The sequence below is a fragment of the Malaya genurostris genome, chromosome 2 (genome assembly GCF_030247185.1).
Source record: "Malaya genurostris strain Urasoe2022 chromosome 2, Malgen_1.1, whole genome shotgun sequence".
Lineage (NCBI taxonomy): Eukaryota > Metazoa > Arthropoda > Insecta > Diptera > Culicidae > Malaya > Malaya genurostris.
The window spans coordinates 101,813,320-101,830,877 of NC_080571.1; the positions used below are offsets into that span (position 1 = coordinate 101,813,320).

Below are 17,558 nucleotides of genomic sequence, written 5' to 3' on the forward strand. Positions count from 1 at the left end.
GCGTGACTCATGCGGTTTTCGGCTAGTGGTTACTTGGGGGAAGCGAAAGGATGGCTACAAGCGTGATGCTGCGAAACTTCAGTATGCTAATGCACAACACATCGATCGTTCGGATTTGTCGTTTCGGGCGGTAGATGCCGAACCGGACGGGAAGTCGATGATTATGCGAACTTATGGGCATTTCGGATAATTGAAACCTGACAACGGGGTGGTTGTTTTTCGTTTTCTTTTTTCACACTTTATTCATGAGTTTATCGCGCGTGTGATTTTATTCGAATTCATATTGCTTTTTAAGGGTAAAACAGATTATATTTACAAACTGTTTAGTTCTGAGATTTAGTCGTTTAGCTATTTACATTTTTGTCAAGTACAAAATTTGTTAGACCTAGAGTTTCTCTCATGAAGCATCCGAATGCTTTCGAATTTATTAAAGTTGTTTTGTTTTTAAATGGTATCGAATTGTACAAAATGAAGACAAGCAGGGAAAAGCTATTATAAAAGCAACAACCAAACGCTTGCGCTTCCTAGACGACTGAATCGATTATTGAATAATTGCCTGCAGTACATGTTTTGATTGTCGGTTGGCTTCCGCCGAGGAAACATAACCCGCCCGGCGATTGAATGTTCGGAGCTTTCTGCTCTGTTTTTCACTTTTTTTTCACCCGGCAGTTGGAACGGTTATTAACGTCAAGCGGTGAACATGCGTCATAGAGGATGCTTTGAAGGTGCATAATTATAGCATAGGGTGTGGTTTGTAGTTTTTAGGAGATTGACTTGCCTGCCGAACGGCCACAGGTGCGCTAATCAAGGAAAGTGTTTTTGGTAGTCTACTGTTGATTTACCATAACCGTATCGACAAATTAGTTACGTCAAGCGATTGATACAGTTTTATGTCCCTGATGTATGGACGATAAACTGAATTCCTAAGTTCAACATAAACATGACTTTGAAAGAGTACCTACGGTTCTGTAATTAAACACCTAACCAATTTAAACTGAGTAACGAAACAGGGTGCAATCGAAGAAGTTTCAAAGCTTGTTTTAAATCTTGATCTTAACCTGTTCACACAAGTAAAATTATGCTTTTTAATGGTTATATGAGCTCTTTCTATTAGCTTGACCGTCAATCAATAATGATTTTTTTTCTCGTATATTTCTCATTCCGAACAGGATTTACACAGGTGTAAGAAAAAAATATATTAGTCTTATAATTGGCATTATGTTCCTATATACATCCCGTTTTTTTTTGCCTCCACTGGTAATTCACTCTTTATTGTAAGCCTATATGTTCACAAACAGTCGACGGAGGCACGAGGATCTTCATACTTTTAACTTTTTACAACAACTAACTAATATGGTTTAATCGTACAACTTCTGCAGACGCACCAGTCAAACAGTAAAAGACGTAAAACTAGAAGAATAGTGATTTTTTTCTCGAGATAGATATCGACATTGCATCGAAACAAACATTCGTAACGTACGGAATAAGTTTTTAAAACATATTATTCCCCTTCCATACTAATGGTATAGACTAAAATGGCTCGTAAATCACAAGTGAATGTTACTTTATGTACGGGGGAAGATAGCAAGAGAAGAAATTGTGCACGGCGAGCATAATCATACTGTTGGTTCACATTTCTTGTGACCGCAAGGCACACGACTGTTCGATCACTATCTTCAATGTGTTCTCGCAGGAGTCGCTGAAGTGACGAGAAAATTTGTACCAATTGAGAGGTCCAGTAGTTGTTCCGCTGCGCGATAGGGGCACGGCACTGGAGCTGGCTTTCAGTGGATTCCATTCAGGAAAAATATAAAACAAACTTGCTAGACATTGAAGCGTTTTTTTTTTCTTCTCTGTCGATCCCATGCATCGGATCAAGGCTCCAGTATTTTGTGAACGTTTCTTGTCCGCTGTGTCACGTGTTTTTGTTTTGTTTTAAGTAAGTGCAGTCCTTTTTGTTTTGCTATAATTTCTACTTCTAACGCTGTCATTGCGAGCAGTCGTCTAGTCGATATAAAAAGTTCGATTGGCAAATAACAAATTATTTCCGATAATTGCTTGAAATAATTGATATTCGCTAGGTGATAACCGGAGTGTCCTTTGTGTGTAAGCCTTCTCGTCCGGTAGTTCTTCGCTCTCATTACCTTACAGCCAAATGATCTTCTCTACACAATGGTTACGTTTTTGTTCCTGTCTTTTTTCTATCGGTGTCATTGCTGTTTACACAACCTGCACGGTGGCAAAGGCGCTGAACGTCACCTTCTTCGGAAACTCGGCGCTATTGGAGCCGCGCGTTTTGATGACCGGTTTGAGCGGAGGCCGTGGTTTTGCCGTTAGCAGACCGGCTGAGGTTGCCAGATCCCGAAGCTTCTGCGAGATGCCGGTGCCGGTGGACTTGTTCGGTGGTGCTATCACCTGGGGTAAGGCCGTTGGTGTGATGTACCTGAGGAGGAGGAAAAGAAAAAGAATGGGGTTAAAACGGGGTGTTTCTGCGCGAAATGAAAGCAAAGTGAGGGTGGATGAAGATTACATATGAGAGGATTGGATTTACGCCTACTCAATGATGTGATGGTAATTTACAGACGAACTTTTAATTGATGCTTAACATCATCATTCTTCTTCGAGTAAACGCGAAACAGGATTTTTCATTCTGTGAGAAAATTTTGTTGGAAGAAAACAAATCCGGTTTCCAGTTCAGTCTGATTTAGAGACTCATAAAAAGTTGAGTCTGATTTTGTGATATCATGAATACAAAAACGACTAATTCGTATACAGAGGGGTCTCGTATAACGCGGTACACCGGGGGCGTGAAAAGCGAATCCGCGATAAACGGGACCCAGAGCATATGGGATTTCGACTGATTGAGGCTGTGAACGATTATCTCGCTTCGGTCGACAGATAGAGCTATACAGTCTTCGGCAAACTTGTTGTAGATACTTAGACCAACAATTTAGTGTAGTTTGTCCGACAATTTGTTGAGAACTACACCGCCAGTGGCGCTTTGAAAAGAGCATGAAATAATTCATATGTTCACAATAGAAAAACAGTTTGACCATGAAATATCGCGAATATTTTATTTTCGGTGGTGTCGGTGTTTTCGGAAAGAATGTTCCGGAGGTCAAAACAGATCAAATGGTGTAAACCGTAATTGAAATTTCTCGCATGGCTGACTCTAGTGTGCAATTCAGCGTTCGAAATTCCTGCAACTCAAAATCATGTTGACTTATTAAGTTGGTTTCTTCGAGAAGGTGTTTTAAGGTTCCAATACCTATTGAACGTTTGATGAAACAGTTCTTATTGTATCTACAATGTGATCTTCTGTAACTGAATACCATACTTGTTAATGAGAGTAATCTTATCGATCAGTTTTTGAATAAGTTGATGAAGGAGAGACAGATTTTGAACTGTTTTTTCTAGAAGGCGTTAATAATTTTCTAAAGTATTGAGATCAAAAAGCTATCGACATCTGAAATCTGAGGAACTTGATAGTGTGAAAACTAGAATTTCATACTTAATTTTTTGATTATTTATACAATTATATAATGTTAAGTACATAAAATGTGACATATATTGCTCATATAGTTTGATTTTGTTTTTTATTTGAATTAAACCTTTTTTATTGAAAAGGGAAAAGGCCATTGGAGCAAAAATTTCATAGTCACACTCTTCATCAGGCAGTAAATCTATAAATTCAGTTTTTGTAACAAATGCGGATAACCAATTCGAGATTGTAACAAAAGCTGCTACGTAAACGACAAAAGGCATATTTCGGTGAACTGATGAGAAGCAAAAATCGAAAAGTTTGCAGGGATCACTGCAAGGGAAACTACGAAAAGCAAACCGAAGAAGTTTATTCTGAATGGCTTCGACGCGGTGGATGTCACGTTAACAATAAAGAGCCAAAAAGACAGTACCATTGCCGTAATCAATTTATCAGCGATCTTTTCACCGAAATCTTAATTTCAGAAATTATTCTTTCGTTCTCAATATCATCGATTTGTGTACCAGGCTAAAAAAAAGATTGAAGTAGTTTTTTTCCAGCAATTTTTCAACGTTGATGACTTAATTAGAACTAAAACTGATTGAATGCAATCAAGCAATTCTGATGTTGCGATTTAAGCAAAATTATTCTAACTCGGGAATGAAACAGTTTTGCATTCAATCTTGGGAAATTTCTCCAATCATCCAGCCTTTTTTATTGCTCCGGTAGTGTACTGGGAGATTCGAATGCAGCAAATTTTTTTAAAGCACGTGATTTGGTACATTATTAACACTCCAAATACCAAGCCTAAAAAAAAGTTGGAACGGTAACTTCAATCTGTCATAGCTCAGCTGTTTTTCAACGAATCTTAATAAATTTTACACCCACGAATTTTGTGAAGTTCGTAAATTGATTCAAAAATTTTGTAGCAGACGATTGGTAAAAGAAAACCAATGAATTTAGGATTTTTCCCGTTCCAGGTTTTTATTCAAGCGCCCAAAATGCCCTATCTGCTTAATTTCTACTGGATGCTCAGAATCTGAAATAACAGTTAGCTACAACGTATATATAAGAAAAAATTACATATTCACGTCTCTAACACAACCAAATGAAACGAAAAAAAGAATCTATGATCGTTCTCTCTGTTGCACTGTACTAAACTACTGTTCCCATTACCGAATACTTTTTGATAAATCAAGCAATGTTGAGGAAGATACACTGCTCTTAAATTCACACACAAGCTTTTATCAATCTTCTAACCAGTTTGTAAACCCTCGAAAAAACGATCTTAATAAATCAACAAAAAACAAGATTACAGGAATTTCCAACCCAGAATTGCACACCAACGTCACCAAGTGAGAAAAAATTTTGCAACTGTTCACACTATTTAATCTGTTTTTACCTCCTCTACTTTCTTTCCGAAAACACCGCCAATCTATATCATCAGGTTTTAGAGATATAACATAATAAATTTTATGTGATCACAATAGCGCCATTCTGTGGGAAGGTTCTCAACTAACAGTTTTCATAATGTAAACTATAACATTCCTAACAACTTTCCAACAAAAAACACCGCTCTATATATTTTAGTTCTTTTTATAAGAACGTAGTTCTGATAATCGATATTTGTATTCAAGCGCACTAGCTACATCTGATGGAGTAAATCCGAGTTAATACTTTTGCTGTTTGCCGAACTCCCGAATTCCCGCATTCTTCAAAATACTATAATTTGCGAGTTACAAATCGTTTTGTCTGTATTAAGCGAATGATTTATATCATGCATTTTTCGAAGCGCCCCTAGCGGAACATTTCTTAACTAATTGTATGTCAAACTACACTAAATTGTTGGTCTAAGTATCTACAACAAGTTTGCTGAAGTGGCTCTATCTGTTGACCGAAGCGAGATAACCGTTGACAGCCCCAATCAGTCGAAATCCCATATGCTCTGGGTCCCGTTTATCGCGGTTATCCGGCAATAACGAATCCGGCAACAACGAATACCGGCAAAACCGAATCCGCGTTGTACGAGACCCCACTGTACATGTTTCGTGTTTGTAGAATTAAATAATCGTATACCCGTAAAGGTTCACGACTCGCTTGGAAAACTACAAGCATTGGGGTTTCAATTGTTATTGATGTGAAACAAGTGAACCAAAATTTAAAATGATCGATATTTTCAATCAAACAGTTCGATCAATTGTCAAGCTGTTTCACTTTTAATGTGCAATGGAACGAGAGTCTCCTTAGATCTATCCTTATTAGCAACACAAAGCTTTTAGCTTCCGTGTGGAAATTCGTAAAACATCGAACTCTCGAACCAAGATCATAGACTCTGTTCTACTTCATTTTTAATGTATCCGATGAAATTATATCAATTGCCTGAATATATGCTAATACATATATGTAAGACTTGTTCGCGACAAAGTCAGATTAATGAATATATGTCGGTTCATTGCGTAAAATCAATTTTTAGTGATACCACAAGCTTTTAGATCGAAAATGGCGTCAAAGGAAGAGCAAATGCGAAAATCCGGATCTGTCAGTACGAAATCTGAGCAAAAAAAGCTTGGTTTTCCTGCAAGCTCTGTCCATATCGTTCTTAAATCTTTCGATACACATTTTACAACTTCCAGGAAGTTTGGTTGTTCAAAGTCTACGTGGTCTCTAATTTAAATGAAGATTATAGCATTCCAAAGTTTTCACGTTCAGAATGCTAAACATTTTATTAGTTTTCTCTTTCAGAATTTCGTGTTGAATTTTATTTTGAATATTTTTAGAAAAAGCATGTGCAGCATGTGGGAGTTAATCCAAATCTACTGCATTTTTTCAAAAATGCAATGTCTCTCGATATTCCCACAATTTTCTTTCTTAACTTAATAAACCTATTAGGCTCACTTGGCTTGGTAATCATTGTCACTAAATTTCTGTTTGAGCTGTTAGTAGAATATTCTCACTAATAGTACTGTTGTTGTATCGTTCGATAAAAAATTAAGACTGTTGAAAAAACAATCACCTACAACTTTGACCCCCCCTTCTGAAAATTTTAAAATAATATCGGTGGACTTCAATCGAAATATTTCACACCTATTAAAATCAAAACTAAAAAAAATTGGTGTAGATTTAGTGTTCAGCAGTATGAACTACCAATTGAAAACATTACTAGGTTCAACAAAAGATCCTAGAGAGAATTAGAAAAAGTCTGGGGTATACAAAATCTCGTGTCCTCATTGCGATAAAATATACATCGGACAAACAAAGAGACATTCGTTTCAAGGAACAGAAATAGCGAAAGCATCCAAAGAATTGGAAAAGGGACTACCACATCATTTCAAGTCAAAAGTAGCAGAACATGCATTTTTTGAAGATCATGAACTCACTACTAATGACATAAAAATCTTAAGACAAATTTCCAATCCATGGAAATTAGATTCAGCAGAAAGTTTAGAAATATTCAAAAATAACTCCATCTCTTTATTAAACCGAGACCAAGGGAATACGTTTCCAGTTACTACCCATATCCAAGATAAAAACAAACAGAAAGATAAAAACAAACAACAGAAAACTGGAAGAGTTAAGTTCCAGTTTTCTGTTACCTGTTTTTTCCTTTTTAATTTTTTTTGTTCCTTTTGTGTTCTTTCAATAAGCTTATAAAACCGATACACTGAAGAAGGATGTAAATAACATTCCGAAATACGTATCTGTATTATAACGTTAGATACACTTTCGTGAAAATAGAGATTTTGTGAGAGTGTAATGACGTGACGTAGTGGAATTAAACGGTACAACAACAGTACTATTAGGAAGGCTAAATAACATATTGCATTGTTGTTGGACTCAGTACTGTCACGATATTTTTGTTGGTATTCACGAAAGGTTTACACTATTTCGAAGCGTTCTCGAAATACTTGATTAAAATGTTACCGGATTTGTCATTTGTGTTCATAAATTTTCTCAGGGAAAGAATAAAACCGAGCAGTATTGAAGAAGAAGAGAGAATGCTTTTAAAATAAACAACAATTTATAACCAGTGTTGGTGATTGCCGATAATTTCACAGAAGCTGCTCGATATTTCTCTACATTGTATACAACATTTTCAATCGGGTAGAAGATGCTACAAGAACTCGTGTCTCTCAATGCATCCACTTCATACTCTGAATATTTCACGACCCTTAAACAAAATTTACAGTCTGGTAATGATCGGTGCTGTGTGGAATTTACCAAGAGAGAATCGCAAGTTGACAATTATCGTAGAAAATCGAATCGACTATTCGATTTGATGATTCTCATACTAGGTTGCAATAATTCATAGACACAACTTATACAAAGGTTATATGCACATAGTTAGAATAAGTGATAGTTTTTTGCTTCAGAGAGAATCCCAACAGCAGCGTGCTAGCTCGTGATGCTCAGACAGGTCATCAGGAGAAATTCGCTCTCGCACTGGTGTACATTCTATGTTAAATGAACCATGCCGGTTTTTTGTTGCTGAGATATCATCCGTCTCTCTTTAATGGCACTGATTAAAGCTTGTGAAGAGTTGGTAGAGAGCGTTCTTTGATACGTTAAAAGCCATCCTTGGCTATAACTACAAAAAAAGTCTGCATAGATCCTGATGGCTGGTGTAAACTCAGAAGTCTGTAATTTCTTCATGTAGCCTAATAGTTCGGCTGAAAAGTTCGTATCGTTTAATAGAAACACACATTTTTTGCCAAAATTCGTTTTTATTATTCAACATAATTGCCATCAGAGGCGATACAGCGATTATAGCGATCTTCCAACTTTTCGATACCATTTTTGTAGTACGATTTGTCCTTTGCCTCAAAATAGGCCTCAGTTTCAGCGATTACCTGTTCATTGTTTCTAATTTTTTTACCAGCGAGCATTCTCTTGAGGTCTGAGAACAGGAAAATGTCACTGGGGGCCAAATCTGGAGAATACGGTGGATGAGGGAGCAATTCGAAGCCCAATTCGTTCAATTTCAGCATGGTTTTCATCGACTTGTGACACGGTGCATTGTCTTGATGAAACAAAACTTTTTTCTTCTTCAAATGAGGCCGTTTTTTTTTTAAATTTCGTCCTTCAAACGCTCTAATAATGCTATATAATAGTCACTGTTGATGGTTTTTCCCTTTTCAAGGTAGTCGATGAAAATTATACCATGCGAATCCCAAAATACAGACGCCATAACCTTACCGGCCGATTGTTGAGACTTTCCACGCTTTGGGTTCGGTTCATCGCGTGCAGTTCACTCAGCTGACTCTCGATTGGACTCCGGAGTGAAGTGATGGAGCCATGTTTCGTCCATTGTTATATATCGACGAAAAAAATCGGTTTTATTTCGATATAACAGCTCCAAACACTGCTCAGAATCATCAATTCGTTGTTGTTTTTGATCGATTGTAAGCTCACGCGGCACCCATTTTGCACAAAGCTTTCTCATATACAAATATTCGTGAATAATATGTCCAACACGTTCCTTTGATATCTTTAGGGTGTCAGCTATCTCGATCAACTTCACTTTACGGTCATTGAAAATCATTTTGTGGATTTTTTTCACGTTTTCATCGGTAACAGCCTCTTTTGGACGTCCACTACGTTCATCGTCTTCGGTGCTCATATGACCAGTACGAAATTTTGCAAACCACTTACGAATTGTTGCTTCGCCCGGTGCAGAGTCTGGATAACACTCATCAAGCCATTTTTTGGTATCGGCGACACTTTTTTCATCAAAAAGTAGTGTTTCATCAACACACGAAATTCCTTTTTTTCCATTTTTTTCACAATAACAAAAGTAGCTTCACTCAAAATGCTTATCTCACAAACTAATAATCAGACAGCTGTCAAATTTATACACGTATCTTTTGAAGGTTGGTACTAACTGAAAATGGTATGGATTTAATTCTAGTGGCGCCCTCTCATAGAAACGATACGAACTTTTCAGCCGATCTGTTAATAAAAAAACTGTAATTAGTTTTAAAATGATTAATGATGCACAGTTAAATGAATAAAAATGCACTAACATAGTGCCACTCATTTTTCTCGTAGATGGCTGAACCGGCCTCCCCATTTAAAAATGGTCGTAAGATCCCATAAAAACTTTGTTTTTATCGATTAACGGCTTCCGATTCAAAAAAATACAGGATTATTGCTGTAAAAATGACAATTTCACATAAATTAATCGGGTTTATCGGGTTTGTCAATTTTGATAGTCGATGAGCAAATAAACTTATTCCAGTTTTACCGGGTTACGGTTTTCGATCCTGGAAGGTACCCAAAAATTTTATTTGAAACACACTACGATTTCTCAAAGATAGCTCAACTGATTTTTAATAATTTCGAATCAAATGAAATGATTTACTGACGCTAAGGTAGATTTAACTGACTTCGGCTACATCGATTTCCGATTTTCGGTTCCTACTGTATCGGGAATAGAGAATTTTATAAACTAAAATTCAAAATAATAGATCTATGGTCCCATACAATATTGGTGAATTTTATCCTACTCTGGAATTAAAGGGTGTTGCAAGTTTTTAAAATTCAAACCGTCATAGAAGATGACGATACCATACAATCTTTAAAGTTGGGCTCAAAAGTATTCCAATTTATTCGTCATTTTAATTCATGGCCATACGAATCTTTTTGGGTTCTGTTGGTACCTGATTAACGGTTCTGGAAGTACCGTAAATAGTGACCAAAAACTCTAACGTGAAACTCTCATGGAATACTTAATCGATTGTCACACGTTTAGATTCAAAGGAATAATGTTTATGGTTTCATACAATTTCTCAAATTGATCGGACTTGCAGTTTAGAAATTAGAGGGGGGAGGGGTGGTTCTTAAACTGTCATTAAAAATAATGTTCATTAAAATAATTTTATGAAAACTAAACTAAAATCACCGAAGAATATTCATGCACATAACACATGCGGGCGGATTGATAAACAAATGGTATCATCTCACTGATAGGTGGATTGAGCAAATTTTTTAGTCGTTCCGTGACGTTTTTGTTGATCGAAAAAAAAAACTTTGTGTTAATTTTTATAAATATCGCAAATATCGTAAAACAAAAATAAAATTGCCACTTCAAAGAAATTCGGTTTTAATGTTGTCTCATATTACTCAAATGTTCATAAATAATGAAAACCCTTTTGTAGAATCTTGAACAAAAACAAGAATTAAGTCAGTTCGGGTTTCGAAGTGTTTTAACACCATTTCCTTCCGGAACTGGGAACTAGAAAGCGATATAGCCGAAAAAAGTTCGTTTTGCCATCAACTAACATAAACTAAAATTTAAAATAGATTTGGACCAAATTCACAATATTTTTTCTGTATTTTGCATCGTTGCTTTAAACGACGGCTTGAAATTTTAGACACACTTTATCCTGCAATACAAGAACTGGAAGTCAGATGAAATTCAATCGTAATCTATGAGAGCGTAAGACCTTTGAACCTAAGTTTGTGAAAATCGGTTCAGATATCTTTGAAAAATAAAGTTGGGAGCCGATAGATCGGAAATAATATTTCATGGTCATCAATCAACAAAATACAATAATTATATGGCTAGTTTAAAGAACTTTATTCCATTTTACGCCACCATGTACAGGAAAATACTCGTGAAATTGATTTTTTTACTTATCATCCTCTAATTTCGAAACCGGAAGTCGTATTAATACAAAATTCTCAAAAAATGTTTGATGAATAATTCGTGCTAGTTTTTAGTTTTTGTCGAACTTGAAAATACCCTCAAAAGGAAATAATAAAAATTTAGTTTATGAAAATAAATCATTTGATAATTTTCTTGCGATTTGTTTAGTCTTGTTAAGGTATAGAGCGGTATTAAGCTAGTTTTACAATTGATCTAACGAAGAAATCAGATTAAAAAAAATGATATGCGAATACAACTGTGTGATGAAAACCGAAAAAAGCTACCGCAGTGACGAACTCGAACCCGTATTTAGCTAATATCCAGGGAAATTGTTTTGCCAATTAAGTTTAAGGAGTTTTGATAATTACCCTGCATGGGAAACACACAAAAAACAGACTAATTGAGGGCTGAAACAACTGGCAGAGGAGTTGCTATAGAGAAATGACTACCAATGAACGCCACGGCGCCCGAGTACAGCTGAACATGCTCGGTTCTTCTGTTCAATTACACTGTTTCTTCGTGTGTTTCACATGCAGGATAGTTTTATTAGCAAAACGATTTACTCGGATAGGAGCTAAGTCCGGGTTCGAGTCCGTCTCTGCGATGGCTAAGATGCTAATCAAATTTATTTGCTTTTGTCTTTTATACACTATTTTTAGAAAAATGCGTACTGTAAAATGTATTCTTTGTTCAAAGTTAATGTACTGCATTTTCTAGATTTTTATGCCAAATGTACTGTTTTTCGTAAAAAAAATATACGAACGTTAGCCATACAGTAATCATTAAGGATTTCGGTATCTCGTGGGTAAGTGCATTAGGTGACATTAGCAGTTCAACATAAACTGCTAATGCACTGATGTATCGAAGACGAAACGTGAAACAAATAAAATTAGTTATGTGCATTTTAGCACTGGTACCCATGGGATACCAAAACTCGTAAATGACACATATAGCTTGTTCGTTCCAGAACTAACTCTCGAGGCTCTACAATGCGCGTGCCTACGCAAAAACTGTCAAGTAAGTAAGGAATAGTAAGGAATCTTCTCATCTTTATTGATTCTTAAGTAAATTTTCAATTAAAAACTACGGCAAGCTGGCTCAGTTTTAATCCAACTAATCAACAATAATTCTCTGAAAATATTTGCATCGTTGGTACAGAGTCCGTTGATAAAGTTTCCGTTGGAAAAGTTGAAAGTTTCAGGAAAAGTGAAAAGATGTACGGGATTTAAGAGTCTCCGTGTGATGTTTAACGTGTCACATTTTCCGGCCGCAATAATTATCAAGACATTAGGTGCTGCTAAATTGTCCCATGACTAACCATGAAACCCTGTTAAGCAAATATATGATTGAAAAAAAAGATTAATTCGTTGTTTGGTTTGCTTACCCTTCGAGAGATATAGAAAAGGTTTTGCTAATGGCAAAACAAAATTCCCCTAATCAGGTAAAATGATCTTTTGATAGGGCGGTTTGTTTTAGGTTTCCATAGTCATGGGAAGTAGGCATCACTTTACTTAAGCGCTTTTTGATTACGAGGACAGGAACACCGATCAATTAAGCTTTGCTGAGTTCCCCGTGCTAGCGAGATGACGTCGTGTCTAAAAAACGTAAATAAATATGAAATAAGTACAATAATACCTTCGGTTTTCTTGTGCTTGTAGGTTTGTTGTGTAACATCTGTGGCACTTCCTGTAGAAAAGATTATTTGTTCGGTGCTCGCTCTTTAGCGCTACATTTGATTTACAGTTCGGTTGTTGAAGCTAATTAACTTGCAGCTTTCAGTAGTTCCCACCACGCTCTCGGTAATGTCGATTATGTAAACTGTCAATCATGCCGCCAGCGCAAATCACACATGATACTTAAAGTGAGAAAAACGACTTAAGTTTTCTAACCTCTTGTTCTACCGTCCAGGCTTCGATGTGTCGCTTGGATTTGCATCTCGTTTGTTCGATCACTCGGTCCGCGGTTAAGCTTTATGTGATTCTCGATATACCGACGGAGAGAGTCACATGAATGACGGTTACCGGGTGTCACTCAAGTGCTCACTTGCATTGCAGTACTAGCATATTGAACTGGAGCGTGTGGAAGAATTTAAAATTGACAAGTGCTTCGCACGGAATCCCGTGATCAGTCAGGCCTCTTTTCAGCAAAGTTAACCTTCTGAACCGACCATGTTTGCCGGGGGCTATTAAATTGGTACTACCAGCAGTCGGACTTTGAAATTGGAATGAAGAACAATTTAATTGAGAAACTATCACAGTTGCCAAAGGTTGGTGTGTGCCTCGGACTGGCATTAGTATCGTCTACGTAATACGCCTAGGTATCGCTGCTGCTGGTGTTGAAGTATTTGTTGGAATCGAACGGTGTCTGGGGTGTCTGGTCAGGTTAATTCATAGGTCATGCCGCTACCGAACTTAAGCCGTCTGCTGATAATTGGTTTGCATAATATCTCTTGCTGGAAGGATTTATCGAGAATGGGCACTCTATTCTCAGTGATACGACCGAAGGGTTAGTGACCAGTAACTTGTTTCAAGCATGTTCTCGCTCAGCTCAGCGCTGCGCACTTATCGTGAGACTATAAGCTGTTGGTACAATATGGCCTGAAGTTGTGGGACAGCTTGAGTGATTGAAATTTATGGAAAACTAGTATGTTCGACTGGTAATTACTACCTACTATTATGTAAATGCCGGATGAAGTCTGGTATCGACTGTGAGAGGAGGAGTCATTAATGTGGAAATTATAGCTAAACAGATATTCTAGAACAAATTAGTTTAGTGCGTAGATGGAAAAGTTTAGAAAATTAGTATAGCTAATATTGCGATTGACTTATTACTGGCTGTAAAAAATGTCTTCGAAAGTTCTTAATCTTTTCATTGACATTTGTGTTGGGCAATTGATCATTCATTTACCAATAGGAATGTAACAGATCGGCTGAAAAGTTCGTATCGTTTCTATGAAAGGGCGCCACTAGAATTAAATCCATACCATTTTCAGTTAGTACCAACCTTCAAAAGATACGTGTATAAATTTGACAGCTGTCTGATTATTAGTTTGTGAGATATTGCATTTTGAGTGAAGCTTTTGTTATTGTGAAAAAAATGGAAAAAAAGGAATTTCGTGTGTTGATGAAACACTACTTTTTGACGAAAAAAATTGCCGCCGATACCAAAAAATGGCTTGATGAGTGTTATCCAGACTCTGCACCGGGCGAAGCAACAATTCGTAAGTGGTTTGCAAAATTTCGTACTGGTCATATGAGCACCGAAGACGATGAACGCAGTGGACGTCCAAAACAGGCTGTTATGGATGAAAACGTGAAAAAATCCACAAAAAGATTTTCAATGACCGTAAAGATAAGTTGATCGAGATAGCTGACACCCTAAAGATATCAAAGGAACGTGTTGGACATATTATTCACGAATATTTGGATATGAGAAAGCTTTGTGCAAAATGGGTGCCGCGTGAGCTCACAATCGATCAAAAACAACAACCAATTGATGATTCTGAGCAGTGTTTGGAGCTGTTATATCGAAATAAAGCCGATTTTTTTCGTCGATATATAACAATGGACGAAACATGGCTCCATCACTTTACTCCGGAGTAAAATCGACAGTCAGCTGAGTGGACTGCACGCGATGAACCGAACACAAAGCGTGGAAAGACTCAACAATCGGCCGGTAAGGTTATGGCGTCTGTGTTTTGGGATTCGCATGGTATAATTTTCATCGACTACCTTGAATTAGAGCGTTTGAAGGACGAAATTTCAAAAAAACGGCCTCATTTGAAGAAGAAAAAAGTTTTGTTTCATCAAGACAATGCACCGTGTCACAAGTCGATGAAAATCATGCTGAAATTGAACGAATTGGGCTTCGAATTGCTCCCTCATCCACCGTATTCTCCAGATTTGGCCCCCAGTGACTTTTTCCTGTTCTCAGACCTCAAGAGAATGTTCGCTGGTAAAAAATTTAGAAGCAATGAAGAGGTAATCGCTGAAAATGAGGCCTATTTTGAGGCAAAGGACAAATCGTACTACAAAAATGATATCGAAAAGTTGGAAGATCGCTATAATCGCTGTATCGCCTCTGAAGGCAATTATGTTGGATAATAAAAACGAATTTTGGCAAAAAAATGTGTGTTTCTATTAAACGATACGAACTTTTCAGCCGAACTGTTAGAAATGTAAAACAAGTATGGGATCTCAGACAAGCTTCGTGTACCAGAATCAATAGTTTTGAGTAATTATCGCCCTTATTCTGAATAACGACGTATTGATTTTTCGATCGAATATGGTTCGATCGAATCATAGCTACCTTTGATTTTGCTAGCGTTATGGGGAATACAAATGAAATACGAGCGAAAAAACGATACGACGTTATTCAGAATAAGGGCGTATAGTGACATGGTCTTCGACAGTTATTACATTGATAAAAATACCACCCCGGACCGTTCCCTCCTCGTTCGTTGAAAACATTCCCTCCCATGGGCACCTTAAGGGAAATGAAGTGATGGAAATCTAAAGGGGCCTGGTCAGGGCAATACGGGGGGTGATTCAAAACGTTCAACCAAAAGAGTCTAGGATTTTTTTTCGTGGCGTTGGCCATTCGAGGTCTGGCATTGTCGTGTAGCATGCAGATGCCTTTCGTCAGTATGCTTCTCCTTTTATTCTGAATTTTCCTTTGAAATTTTTTTAGCATCCACTGGAGCTTTTCCCTTCGCAACGGGAAAGCGAATGGTGGGAGACACGATCGACATTTTTTGCGAGAGTAGCTACTGCGTCAACTTAATTTCTGGACGTGCCTTGTAGTACAATTGTATATGTAAATTACCTGAATTGATAAATGCAGTTTAAATCGATAAGTGAAACAAATTAACACTGAAGTAGAATTCCACATCATAGGAGTATTTTTTTATGCTAATGTCAAATGGATGTAGCACGGGTTTTACTTTTCAACCCCTTAGTTCCAGAACCGGGAATCGAACCTGGAGAAAAAACAGTTTTCGTTTCCCATTATAGAGGTTTTAACCTTAAGGTGATTCACCTCTTCGGGCCAGAAAAACTTTCTGACCCTATGTGCGGGGTTGGGAACCGAAGCGAGACAGGCCGCGTGAAGGCATGAATTTACCCATCTCGCTATATCCGTCCCCCGGGAAAAAATCGTGAAATCCTATGAGGCAATGAGACATTTCTTTTGGGCTTGAATATGTTAAAATCAGTTCTTCTATTCCGGAGAATGTAAGTTCCATTTATTTAAAGTTTTTTATCATTATTTCCAGTACTTTCGGAAGCGGAAACTGGGGATCGGTACAGCCAAAGCCAATTTGTTTGGGTATGAACTGACAAAATCTATGTATTGGAACATTTATTTACCCTTTTTCATAGAGTTTGTATGGTCTTTGCATCGTCACCTTATATGACTTTATGTTTCTTGAACCGGAAGTTGGATCCGGAAAATTCACGTCAGATGATGTGACCATACGATCATATGTGAATGTAATTCAAATCATAATTAACAAAAAAAAATCGGTTCAGCAGTGAACGAGAAAATCGAGTGCACATTTACCATTCTTGTGCACATTTCACACCGTCAATCCGGAACCGACAGTCTGATTTAAATAAAATTAAAAAATGTGTTTATTACAGAACACTTAGAACCGTTTAGTACCATACTGTTGGTTTGATACCATTTGCCGAATGTATTTAATTGAGCTTGTTATATGCTCGCGTAGTATTGTTTTGATTTGTTAGAATATAGTGTTAAGCCAGTTGTTGTCTTAAATGAATGCCTTGAGATACGTTAGAGTTAACAGCAAAAAACTCGATTGTGCAGTTCCGGTTTCATGTACCTTTTCTACTAGTATTGCTGAGCCGTGTTGAATAAATCATCAAATTGAAAAATAGAAATTACAAAGATTTTAATATTAGTCATTACTTTTCTCTTGTTTTAAATATGTGGCTAAACTCTAGTCAAAACTGTCCTTTTTGATATTACTAACAATTACTCAAATTTTTTGTTGCAAACTAGTCACAGATAAGCGACCGTAACAAAAATTTTAACTAGGGAGGCTGCGTGAGAGGCACCCATCACCTAGTCATGCAATGATTCTGAACACTTAGCATCGGCTGCGAAAGTTTGTTGAAACAGAAAGGTCAAATCCGGTAAAAGGAATGTAATACCAAGAATTTGATTTTTCGTCGTTACTGTTTCTGCTTTCGTTGTTGTTGCTGATGAAATCATTTTGATAAGTTGTTTTTCATTATTTTCGTCTTTATTGTTCTTTACGGAGGTGCAAGTGATGGAATTACAAATCATCATTCAAAGTTGGTCAATGGCCAACTTACTTGTTTTCATTCAAAGATCAAGCGAATGATTCTAATAATATTATGAACTGTATTATTTCACCTCTAGGTGATTAATTAATAGTGTTGTGAATAA

At 37.0% G+C, this 17,558-nt stretch overlaps 1 protein-coding gene across 1 annotated transcript in view; it reads right to left on the bottom strand.

The window, feature by feature from the left end:
- Positions 1 to 212: 212 nt before the first annotated feature.
- Positions 213 to 17,558, bottom strand: part of LOC131427474 (uncharacterized) — a 207,392-nt gene continuing 190,046 nt past the window's right edge. The window contains exon 2 of the mRNA XM_058590691.1: positions 213 to 2,443. Within this exon, the coding sequence (XP_058446674.1) occupies positions 2,221 to 2,443 (223 nt within the window). The 3' untranslated portion in view covers positions 213 to 2,220. The remainder of the gene's footprint in view (positions 2,444 to 17,558) is intronic.